Source organism: Tachypleus tridentatus, chromosome 13 (assembly GCF_004210375.1).
Source record: "Tachypleus tridentatus isolate NWPU-2018 chromosome 13, ASM421037v1, whole genome shotgun sequence".
Lineage (NCBI taxonomy): Eukaryota > Metazoa > Arthropoda > Merostomata > Xiphosura > Limulidae > Tachypleus > Tachypleus tridentatus.
In genome coordinates, this window is record NC_134837.1 from 245,393,200 (window position 1) to 245,405,296 (window position 12,097).

Below are 12,097 nucleotides of genomic sequence, written 5' to 3' on the forward strand. Positions count from 1 at the left end.
AGCTACACGAGGGCTATCTTTGCTAGCCGTACCTAATTTAGCAGTGTAAGACTATTGAGAAGACAGCTATTTATCACCATCCACCGCCCATTCTTGCGCTATTCTGTTACCAACGAATAGTGGGGTTGACTGTCACATTATAACGCCCGCACGACTGAAAGGGCGAGCATGTTTGGTGCGACGGAATTTTCATGCTCACCGAGTGTAAAATACATTTTAAGCTGCTCGCAAATGCTTAAAATTACACAACTAAGCGCACATCGTAAGAGTACCCGGCCGGTAGAGCGGTAAGTCTACGGATTTACAACGCTAAAATGAGGGTTTCGATTCCACTCGGTGGACTCAACAGATAGCTCGACGTGGCTTTGCTATATGAAAAAACACAAACACAAAACAACGTAGGGACTATATTGATCGCGGAGAAGGCAGTGTGTATTTCTACACTTTGAATTTGCAAAAATAAAGTTCATTTTTAAGATATGTAATTATATACCGAAGTTTTTTTTAGTTTTTTATTACTGTTATTCACACAAGTGTCCGACAATTCTGGAATCTAGAATGTCAACGTAAGGAAATAAATTTTATTTATCGTTCCCAGTAGTCCGCTTATATTCATTTTTTTCATTTTACTTTGTAACCAATTACCTTTGTTTTCCTCTTTGATTGGAAGCAATAACATTCCTTTTCACAAGCGATAGCAGATGATGGAAAATAACTGTAGATTTAGAACATTGTGGCCTTCAACATTTCTTTCTTCAGCAAATAATTTGGGTTAAACTTTTGAGTTATAATATTATTTCACATAGAAGGCGGATAAATAGAAGCCTGATGAGCGATGTATCCCCATCACTGTATACGTATCTAATTTACTTTTGCAACTGATTCTCTCACTAGATTATATTTTACGTTTGTCCGTGTCTTCTCTTTTTCTTCTCTTATGGCTTCCAGTAGCTTACCGCTAAGTCTACATAATTAAAATGCTAAAAATTGGGTTTAAATACCAGTGGTGGACAGACTACAGATTGCTCATTGTGTAGCTTTCTACTCGATAACGACCAAACCAAACTTCATGTTATGTGCAGTATGTTTCATTTCTGCTTTCTATTTCTGAAATATTATATTTTCAATTGGTTAACCAAGCTTATTAACAGATTGATACAACACATACAAGACAAGCAAATTAGAGTAAGCTGCTAACTTCGTGTAAGTATAGTTTGCACATTCTTCCCATGTATATACTACATAATACGTTCACTTTTGGGGTTTTAAAATATTATTATTTTTTTATAAAAAACATTTTGGAAATTGTTCTGATTCTATTGTATGAAAACTAGCGTACAGTTACATGCTGATATTTTACTCTGTGATTGGCTGACATTCCTCTAATAAGACAGTGCCACACCAGCATAATGCCTATAAAAGAACAGTCAACTAGAGGGAAACTCAAGGTAGCACATATGTCTGCCACCTAGCGTTGATTATATGCGGTCATCGATACTTCAGAAAATATGTCCTTATGTCTGTCGTTATCAATAAACACAGCCGATTTTTTTTTTTTTTTTTTGGCAGGACAATGAAGAATAATATTCCACATGTGTCTACCAAATTTCATTAAAGTTTAATTATTTGTAATTGAGCTGTAAATACAAAATTGTGATAGAACGTTATCTTCACATTAAATGATAGAGATTATTTGGATTTTCGTGGACTTGACTGTGACCTTTACCCTCAAAAACTAATCATTTCTGAGTTGGGTCATAGTCCAGTCATATACCAACTTTCCTCAAGATCTATTCAGCCTTTTTCAAGAAATATGTCTGACAAAAACACAAACACAGGGGTGAAGAAATAACCTCTGTCAACTTCGATGTATTCATGCTCCCAGTAATAGTTTGTTGAACAAATCCATGCTCCCCAACCAGAAATACCACATGGTAAATATATAGCTCTCAAACTTTTGCCTATTAAAGGTTACTGTATAAGGCAGATTAAAGACAAATTCTGTTTCAATAGGAATACGTGAATACTTACAAGAGTGTACGAAACCACTACATTTGATAATGGAAGTGATTAACAGAAAGAGAGAGTAACAGCTATTCAAAAGCGAGTTTAAGTAACTCAAGCTATGCTCTCTACGTGTACATGATTATTCTGTAGTGATATTGCCTGTGATTATCTTACTTATCGGGCAGGGATTTGTCTTCGAGCAAAACTGTTAGTGATTCTAAGCACGAACCATTGAAGATTAAAGAGGATAAATTCACAAGCATGGTTTGCTTTGCACGAGGTTCTGCTATGTATGTTATTAAAACTGCATGGGCTTATATAAAAACTAAGAAGGTTAAATGGCAACCAAAGAATTTGACTAGAATTGTGAAGAGTAATCCAGAACGTTAGAAAAAATGTTTGTACATTAATTAATTTATGGTAGAATAAAAGTAAAGTGTACAAGTTTCTTTAAAACAGATACGAAGGATTAGTAATTTATAAAACTTGATTGTGTTTCTTAGTATTTTTGTAATAATGGTTTTGTTTACTTGTTTGTAATTCAAAAACCAAAATAAACAAAGGGGTGTTGCGCTCTGCATACCACGGGTATTGGTTTTGGTTTTGTAAGTCCACAAACATACCACTGAAGGACTATAATAGGGATAAACTGTCCACTTAGTTCAAATTATTCACACGTCGTTTTTTCAGTATTTTCCTGTATTATATAATGCTTCTCTTTTAAAAACAGCCCGACATGGCAATGTGGTTAAGCCACTCTACTCGTTTTGTTTGTTTGTTGTTGTTGGTTTTTAATTTCGCGCAAAGCTACGCGAGGGATATCTGTGCCAGCCGTCCCTAATTTAGCAGTGCAAGATTAGAAGGAAGGCAGCGAGTTATCACTACCCACCGCCAACTCTTCAGCTACTCTTTTACCAAGAAATAGTGGAATTGATTGTTAAATAATAACCTCCTCATGGCTGAAAAGTCCAGATGTTTGGTGTGACGGGGATTCAAACCTCCACTTTTCGGATAAAGATTGAGCGCTCTAACACCGGGCCTGCTCGACTCTTAATCCGAATATTGCTGGTTCGAATTCCTGTCACAACAACATTCTCTATCAATTATGGCGCTATAACGCAACGGTCAAACCAACTATTCGTTAGTAAAAGAGTAGCTCAAGATTTGGCGGTGGGTGGTGATGACTAGGTGCCTTCCCTCTAGTCTTACACTTCTAATTTGGGATAACTGGCGCAGCTAGCCCTAGTGTAGATTTTCCCGAAATTCAAAAACAAACAAACTTTCTTAGATAAAACATGAGACGTTTAGTAGCGACAGTTTAATTCAAATTTAAAGTTAACATCATTTAGTTTAACGACATATTTTCGTAATTAAATATTACAAGAGAAAGCCTTTAATTTCGTTAAATTTATCCATTGCTTTAATTGCCTAGATATCAAGTTATAACTATTGTATTTTTTTCTGATTTGACGCCTTAAAGGTACGTAATCTTGTTTAGTTTTATTTATGTAATAAAAATCATCCATTGTTTGAGAATGACTATTTCGGTACGTCAGGAATTGGCTTGTTTTGTTTCAGATAGAAACACTTAGATTAATTTTTTTTTTCAATACAGGATGCGTATTGAATAAATAAAACGCAGTATAATTCAATTCACTCGTATCAACATTGCACTTAAAATTAATTGTAACTTCGTGCGAATTCGTTTTCAACATTATTAGTTTCACTAAGACAGAAGAATCTTCTAACAATGAAGTGAACCTCTCAAATTAAATGATTAAATCTTGTTTGTAGAATAATCTAATTTTGTTAATAGCAATCTCACACTAATTTACAATGAGTCCTACATACCAATGTAATTTTGTTCTGGTACATTATTCATTGATGTTAAAATTACTTTTTCCTTCGAATGAGTATTGATACAGTGATGTTATTGTCTCTGCTTAAAAATTAATCGACCAGCAAAAGAGTTGTCGTAATATCTATTATAGACATTCGTTTCAATTTTTGGATCAATTTAAGAAAGGCTTCACGCAAATGACAAGACTCTCTTTCGATTCGAAAAAGAAACTAAAATTAAAAATGTCTAAGGTCTGAGATTAGGCTTAAGTTGATATAACTTATAAAAACTTAATGTTCATGTTTAATGAAATTTTCAATAGACAGAAACATAGTATCTTTAAGCTTCGCTGTATAAACTTTAATTATACAAAACAAGAAACCAGTCGACTGAATGTAAAGTGTTTGTATTCTGTAGAATGATTTGTTAAATAAAGACTTATATATTAGTTTGAAAAACAGTTGTCCTCACTGTTACTTTGTTTGAATTAATTTTAATAGTCGTTACTTTTTAATCGTATTTTGGTTACTCGTCAACAGTGTTTGTATAAAGGCGAGAAAGATCTAATTATTCATGAATGAAGCCGCAAAACACTCCGAAGAATATGTTTTTAAGATGCAAGCATAAATAATTTTTGTGGACATTTTATTGCCCTATTTACTTCTTACAACTTGAAGTTTTAATACCTTTGAAAAAACTTTTTACTATTATAGTTACAGAAATAAATTCACGTTTATAATATAATGCCAATCATCTCCACGTCTTCAGGTCATTTTACTCGAAGCAGACATTATAATAGGCAGTCATGTAACCTGAAATTAAAGTTTTCTAATTGTTTATAAACAAAAATGTGTTTGTTTTGTTATATCTATAACTGGACTTTAAAGAAGACATCTGGTATTAGAAAATGGAAGCCAGCTAAGCACATCAGAACTTGGCCCCTTCCAGTGGTCCAAAGCATAGTTAACAGTTTCCTGTGGCACATTTCCTCAAATAGATGACATCTACCATTCATAAAACATGAAGAGGGACGTACTTCTAATTGTTGTTCAACACTTTCAAAGAACAGATGATCCAAGTCTGAATTAAATGTTTACAGTCGAAACAAGACGCTTTGTCAGAGTACACGTTATTAGAACTAGACCTTACAAGGCTATCTTGTATGATGGAAGCCCAATAAAGGAAAATACACCTCACCTGCAACTATTATTTTTATAGATGAGATGCCATTTGTAGTGAATAGGAACCTCACGTATATGTTAGTGATGGAAGCATAATTGTAACATAACTAAGTAGTGGTGAGCATATCAACTCTTACACCGTATGAATTAGTACCACTAGTACAAGAATTTATAAGGAGAATATCTTACAACTATTTCTGTTGCAATAAATTAATACATTTTGTCATGTTTTCAGTGTAATGTAACGCCTGACCACATACTGTTAAACTCGTCGAAACATTCCTTGAAAGAGAGGGTGTTGATAACAGAGTGCATCCTTACTGAACTTCATTTTTATCTAGTAAATGGAGACGTATATTGTCAAATAATATCACACACTAATAATCCCTTGAAAACAAGTTTCTCAAGAAGAATTATTCTTTATATTTCTAGCAACAACACACTCCAGTTTTAAGTATGAAATAGCAGTGCTTAACTCTCATTGTTCATTGTGATAAACATTGTTAAAATTAAATATCATGTGCTTTGAAGATATTGTGATATGTTGCTGAGAAGGGAAGCTAGACTCATAAATAACTGGAAATTCTCTGACTTCGAGCTTTGATGCATATTTCCATTTGAGCAGTAACACTCAGGTGGCACAAATAGAGACAAGACACGACTTTGCTCAAATCGCAAGTATTTTGTAAGAGTTATACAATTTACATCCATTAAACAGCGTACAATACAATAAAGCACTCGAACGTGTGGATAATGAGTGTATATAGCTGATAACACGAAATTAAAATTTCACTGAATGAACTCTTATCAATTTAACATATTTCTCCCTTGTAATATAAACTAGACTATGGATTAACAGTAAAAGAAAACCCCAAAAAACTGGATTGTGAACAATAAATCTACTGAAATTTTGTTAACTTCAAAATAAGTTTAAGCCGAAAGTTCAAGTGTTACCTTAATACCAAAACCAATTTACGAAATTTAAACATTCATAAATTTTCTTTAAAATATATTGTTCGCTTCTTAAAGTGAATGTTAACATTCGTATATATTAATTGAAAATCTACTTAAATAAAATTTAATAGAAGACGGTTAAAGCTACAAACAAGTGAAACGAAATTCGCTTAAGGCAGACATGTAATTCTACTAAAACAAATAACGCTTAGGAAATGTAAGAGCTCCCATTCAAAAATAAAAGTTCGTCTCTATAATGCAGTGTAATATTACCTCTACGAAGTACTGATGTTTAAAAATAGCTTGAATGACCAGGCATTTACATTTCAGATAACATGATGATTCATAAAATGTCTGATTTGATTTGTATAAATAGGCTGAAAAATGCGATTTACGTTATTTTTGTAACATTTTTTTTATCACAGATTAAATATTATAATATATGTTTATCTTTTAATTCATATGTGCAGTGTGTTTGAAAGTGTACAAGAAGTAGTACTATGAAATTTCGTTTACTTTGAGAATTGCAATATTGCGTAAAATTCAGTTCAAAAAGAGATACAAATTAGAAACCTTACTGGTAAAAAGACCTGACATTTGCGCTTATTTTAATTCTCGATTCCGAACTATTACTGTTGTAGTTACACAGATTCAAACGCACATATTTGTATATTTTTATGTAAAGTCAAGTTTCAGATATAAAAGAAATTATTTCGTACAAAATTTCATCGTTTTTTTTGTACTGAACATTCCAGTTCTTTTTCTAATCGTATTGCTTACAGTTCTTCATATATCTGAACCTAGAATATATTAGAATTATTTTATATATCTTTTTTCTCACATAAAAACATTTTAATGAAATGTTTAAGTACCATTTCTTTCTTTCCTTGGTTCTAATATACCTTTTGAATTTCTTATTTGTGTTTTCTTTGGAATGTTGTAAAGTTTATATACCATATATAGGAAAATGGGTTTCTCGAGAAATACGATAAGCATATTTTTTTATGTCTCAATCATTTTACCAGTATTTAACTTTGTATTGTTCTTGAAGTTTTTCCCTGTTACGGAAGATGAAAAACGTCGAAGATAATTTTAATCTATGCTCTGTAGGAAAACCTCGACCTTCCGTGATTTGGTGGAAAGAAGATATTTTGCTCGACGACAGTTACACCTTCAAACCTCACGATGTCGTTGACAATGAATTAACTATCACCAACATAAAACGGAAGGATCTCCTTTCTGAACTGACTTGCAAAGCCTCAAACAGTAACGTTACTGTACCCGGCTCAGCTTCTGTTACTCTCGATTTAAACTGTAAGTAACAAAGCAAAACGACTTTTCTTCTTCTAAAATAGTTGCCTCCACCGTCAAAGACGGACAGAGGTTAAGTTTCATCCCTGTTTTTCTTTGTTTGTTTGTATGTTTGTCGCAAGATTTCTCCAAAACGGCTGAAATGGATTTTGGACTATGAACCAACTTATAAGTCTTTAATTTATAGTATTGAAGTCAAAGATTAAGGTCACAACAAGGTCACGAAAATAAAAATACTCTATCTCTTAACGTGGGGACCGATTTTTCACACTACTTGGTCGATAAATTGGTCAAACATTGTGGGATGTTGATGAAATGTGATGGACGTATGTATAATAGTATACCCCATTGTCGTACCATAAATGGTCTGTGTTTGTTATAAAGACAGACAAACAAGTACCATTTTGTATATTTTGACAGCCGAATATGAACAATGATGCGTTGCTGAGACATACTTTTTAGTGAGTGCCCCTCTAGTTTCATTCTTTAACCATTCAGTTTCTGAAAATACTGTCTATTGACTATCCATTATGTTCTAAAAATTAAAAGTAAACTAATGTAACAGAAATAAAATAGAACAATACATATGTAAAATTGGCTCGTTTGGGTTGAGAAAATATTTTACGTAGAAGAGCGAACAACGTTCCGACCTTCTTCGGTCATCGTCAGGTTCATGAACATATATATTTCTCTACAAGTGGATTTTTTCGACATCACTGAATATAGAACAATGTTTCTTTCTTTCTTTTGAGTGAGATATAAAAGTAATAGTTTGATTCAACTATGCCATTTTTTGAAGATGTTGTTGTTTAGCTTTCTTTCCGCCAGTTTAACAGATCAAAATTCGACTAACCGCAAGTATCTATTATGAGAGATTTATGCGAAAGTTTGAAACATATATGTACACTAATTTTTTGTCATTTCGAGATCTAATCCTTCATTATTTAAGAGTTTGACTACGGGTGGCAGTAAGTACGCCAGAAGTGCTAACTGTAGATCACGAGTTTAAATTTTGTGACAGAACATTATCGCTCTTTCCTACCGTAGACGTGATAAAAAATGACAACCAATACCACTTTTTGTTAATAAAGAGCATAGAAAACGTTCAGTTTGGACAGGGTTGACCAGTTGCTTTCCCTCAAATCTCTCACTTTTAAGTTAGAGACAGATAAGAGTAGTAGCCTCCTAGTAGCTTTGTTAGAAATTCAACAAATAATCAGATATGATTTAGGCTAGTGGGAAAATTATTTTGTATATCTTAATTAAAATAGTATGGTTTGCATTGGTTTGAATTTCGCGCAAACCTACACGATGGCTATCTGTGCTAGCTGTCCCTAACTTAGTATTGTAAGACTAGAGGGAAGAAAGCCAGTCATCACCACCCACTGCCAACTTTTGGGCTACTCTTTCACCAACAAACAGTGGAATTGAATGTTGCGTTATAACCCCCAACGGGTCCAGCATGTTTGGTGTGATGGGGATTCGAACTCTCGACCCTCGGATTACGAGTCGAGTGCCTTAACTACCTGGTGCGATATTAGCTTAAATGTATTGTATTTTTATAGTATACTGACTTTCCCTATTTTAAGTTTAAAATATTAAAAGCTGGCATAATTAATCTAGAAAACCAAAGAAGCCATTCACATGACATTGGTCTCAAAGTTAAAGTTACATTATGATAGAACAAACGTAACTTAATGATCATCGTGCCCGAAGTATGAATATGAACGTTTGTGGTTTACATCCAACTGCCATAAAAACATATTTCGCGTTTTGTAGCCTTTAATGCACTGTAAGAGTGAAGATCACATCAAACTATTCAGTGTAATAAGACAACTTCCAATAGATGGCAGTGGTTGTAGATGGTTCGCTGCTTTCCCTCTAGTCTTTGTAATTCAAAATTATGTACTGATGGGAAAAGATATCCCCTGTGTATGGCCTGAAGTAGCCAGGTGGTTAAGGCGCTCCACTCGTAATTTGAGGGTTCGAATTCCCATAAAACCAAACATATTTGCCCTTTAAGCCGTGGGGGCGTCATTATGTGATGGTCAATCCCACTATTCGAGTAGCCCAAGAGTTGGCGGTGGGTGGTGATGGCTAGTTGCCTTTTCTTTAGTCTCGTTTTGCACTGCTAAATTAGGGGCGACTACTGCAGATAGCTCTAGTGTATGTTTGCGCGAAATTAAAAACAATCCCCTGTCTATATTTTCAAGAAAGGTTTGAGCACGTAAATATTCTGCATATTCCCTATTGAAGATGTTATCCATTTTGATGATATTTGATGAACTCAGTTATTGACTTTTGTTATGTTCTTCAAATGTAAAACAATACTCATAAATAGAATCCCTAGCTTCTGGTGTTTTATTTTTCCTTGCAGGGATAGTAGTCAGTCTACGGATTTACAACACTAAAATTAAGGGTTCGATTCCTTACTGGCACACAGCAGATAGTCTGATGTGGCTTTGCTATAAGAAACATACACACACACACTATTGCTTTATTTTAATATGTTATTGTTAAGTGCAAACTACACAACGGACTACTTGTGCTGTGCAAATCGCTGGTATCGAAACCTGAATTTTAGCATTACAATTAATCAAACGTACTTCTAAGCCATTTGGACACAATATTTTTTGTCAAGCATTAAGTCTTTCTGTGGAACTATATAGCGATCTATCAAAGGAATTCCTTTTATCATCATTAAATACGCACATGTATTGTGCAAATAAATACCCATTTTGTGTCATTTTAATTATGAAAAGACAGCTTGTACATAAAATAGAAAATTCGTATAACTTAGAACATATTTATTAAATTGAAAAAAATAGATTTATAAATATTTGCACTTATATGTTTCTGGGGCTAAAGTGTTTTTGTTTTTTTTCTCAGTAATTGTAGTAATTTCGGTTAAATAACAAAAGAATAACTAGATTTAGTGAGACGGTCATAGTTTTAACTCACACTTTAGTGATGTAACTTAGGCTTAGTAAGTATAACGATACTTTAGGATGAGTTGTATTTCAACGTAAAGGTAAAGCATAAAATGGGTTAATACATTGTTTGATTATGTAAAAACAGTCTAAAGACTAGTTTCCTTGTGTTTTAACGATTAATTTGTTTTCTTTTTCCTGAAATTAGAATAGTTCCATTAGTTTAAATTCATCTTATAGTTATAGGGAAGTTATAAATCAAATTAAATACATTGGGATATCGACATTATATGTATTTAAATGAAATTAAATACTAATTATTGTTACTTCAAATAAAGTTCTATATAATTGAAGGTAAACCAAATTACTTTAGTCTAAAAACAAAGTAATGATAAAAATATAATTGATTCTTAGATGTTAAATTTCAAAATAACAGTTTTGACAATTGAATACTGGTATTTGTTATTAAATGTTTATTTTCAAGCCATAAATATAAATACAGGGGTTACGACTGTTGCAGGAAATAAGGTTCACAGTTTGTTAGATGTAATGAATGCAGTAAGTTAGTTTTATATGGGAACCCGGGGATGGCATGTACTTTTAAAGAAGCTTGTAATGAAGATGTGAAATTAAAAATTCGTGATAACGAAAAAACCCACTTATAGAGAAAATTATATGTGTAAAAACGGCTGGTATGAGTAGAGAAAGCACTATGTAGAGGAGCGAACAACGTTTCGACTTTCTTCGGTCATTGTCATGTTCATAAAGAAAGAAGTAACTGACCGATAGCTGACCACATGTTTGAAGGCGGTTGGGTAATTGAGTGTAGGAATGTAGAGGACGTGCTTAGATATTGAATTATATTTATTAATATAGGTATAAAGGTGTTTCTTTGTATTGGTTTATTTTGGGCTTGAGTTATTGTATAAGTAAGGCTTCTTTAATTATGCAGTCGATTACCTCTTTCTTTCTTTGTGAACCTGACGATGACCAACGAAGGTCGAAACGTTGTTCGCTCCTGTACATAGTGCTTTCTTTATCCATACCAGTCGTTTTTACATATATAATGTGCAAGGTATATATAAAGTTTGTAGGTTGAAAGAGAAGTTAGAGTTTATACTAATTAAAATAAAGGCAATAGATAAGGAGAAGTGTAGACTGTAGAAAATGGCAGCACATTTGAAGAGAAGCTTAAATTTTTACATGCAAAGCATACATCATCTAATAATGGCTTTCGGGAATTTAGAAAGAGTACTATTAGGATTAAAAGTAGTGGATATAATTGTTCTGAGCCCTTGGCTTCTGCAGACGAAGAACTACTTGAGGGAAGGAAAACAAAAGGGACACAAAAGGATATAGATAATAAACTTAAGGAAGTTATAGCAGTGGGTGATTCCTTAATAAGGCATGTGGCTAGGATAGTCTGTAGGTTAAAAAGGAATTAGGTTATGCTACCCATGGGCATCGGTGAAGGATAATCTGACAGAGCAGGGGATGAGAAAGTTGCAGTTTTTGCTTTGCATATAGGGGCGAATGATGTGAGAAAAGGTAAGTCACAGGAGTTAATTAGTAAGTAGAAGGAGATGATAAAGCATTTATAGAAAAGGATCATAATCTAATTTTGTCGTAGATATTGTCCAGAATCAAATGTGTGTCAGTTGGTAGGGCTAAATACTAAACTTAAGGATGTAAGGATGGGCAGATTGGCTGTTTGAACTTCTGGGATCAATTCAGTGGAAGAAAGGAGCTTTTTTGATGGATTGTTTGCATTTAAATAGAATAGGGAATAGCTTGTTTCCCAAAGCTATTTTCTCGGCTATAAGAAAAGTTTAAAATATGACTAGTCAGTGGATGGCCAGGATAAACTAAATGAA

At 33.4% G+C, this 12,097-nt stretch overlaps 1 protein-coding gene across 1 annotated transcript in view; it reads left to right on the forward strand.

Moving 5' to 3' along the window:
* LOC143239027 (protein turtle-like) overlaps nt 1-12,097 on the forward strand; it is a 212,590-nt gene that overhangs the window by 136,329 nt on the left and 64,164 nt on the right. The window contains exon 4 of the mRNA XM_076479760.1: nt 7,093-7,296. Coding sequence (XP_076335875.1) covers nt 7,093-7,296 — 204 coding nt within the window. The remainder of the gene's footprint in view (nt 1-7,092; nt 7,297-12,097) is intronic.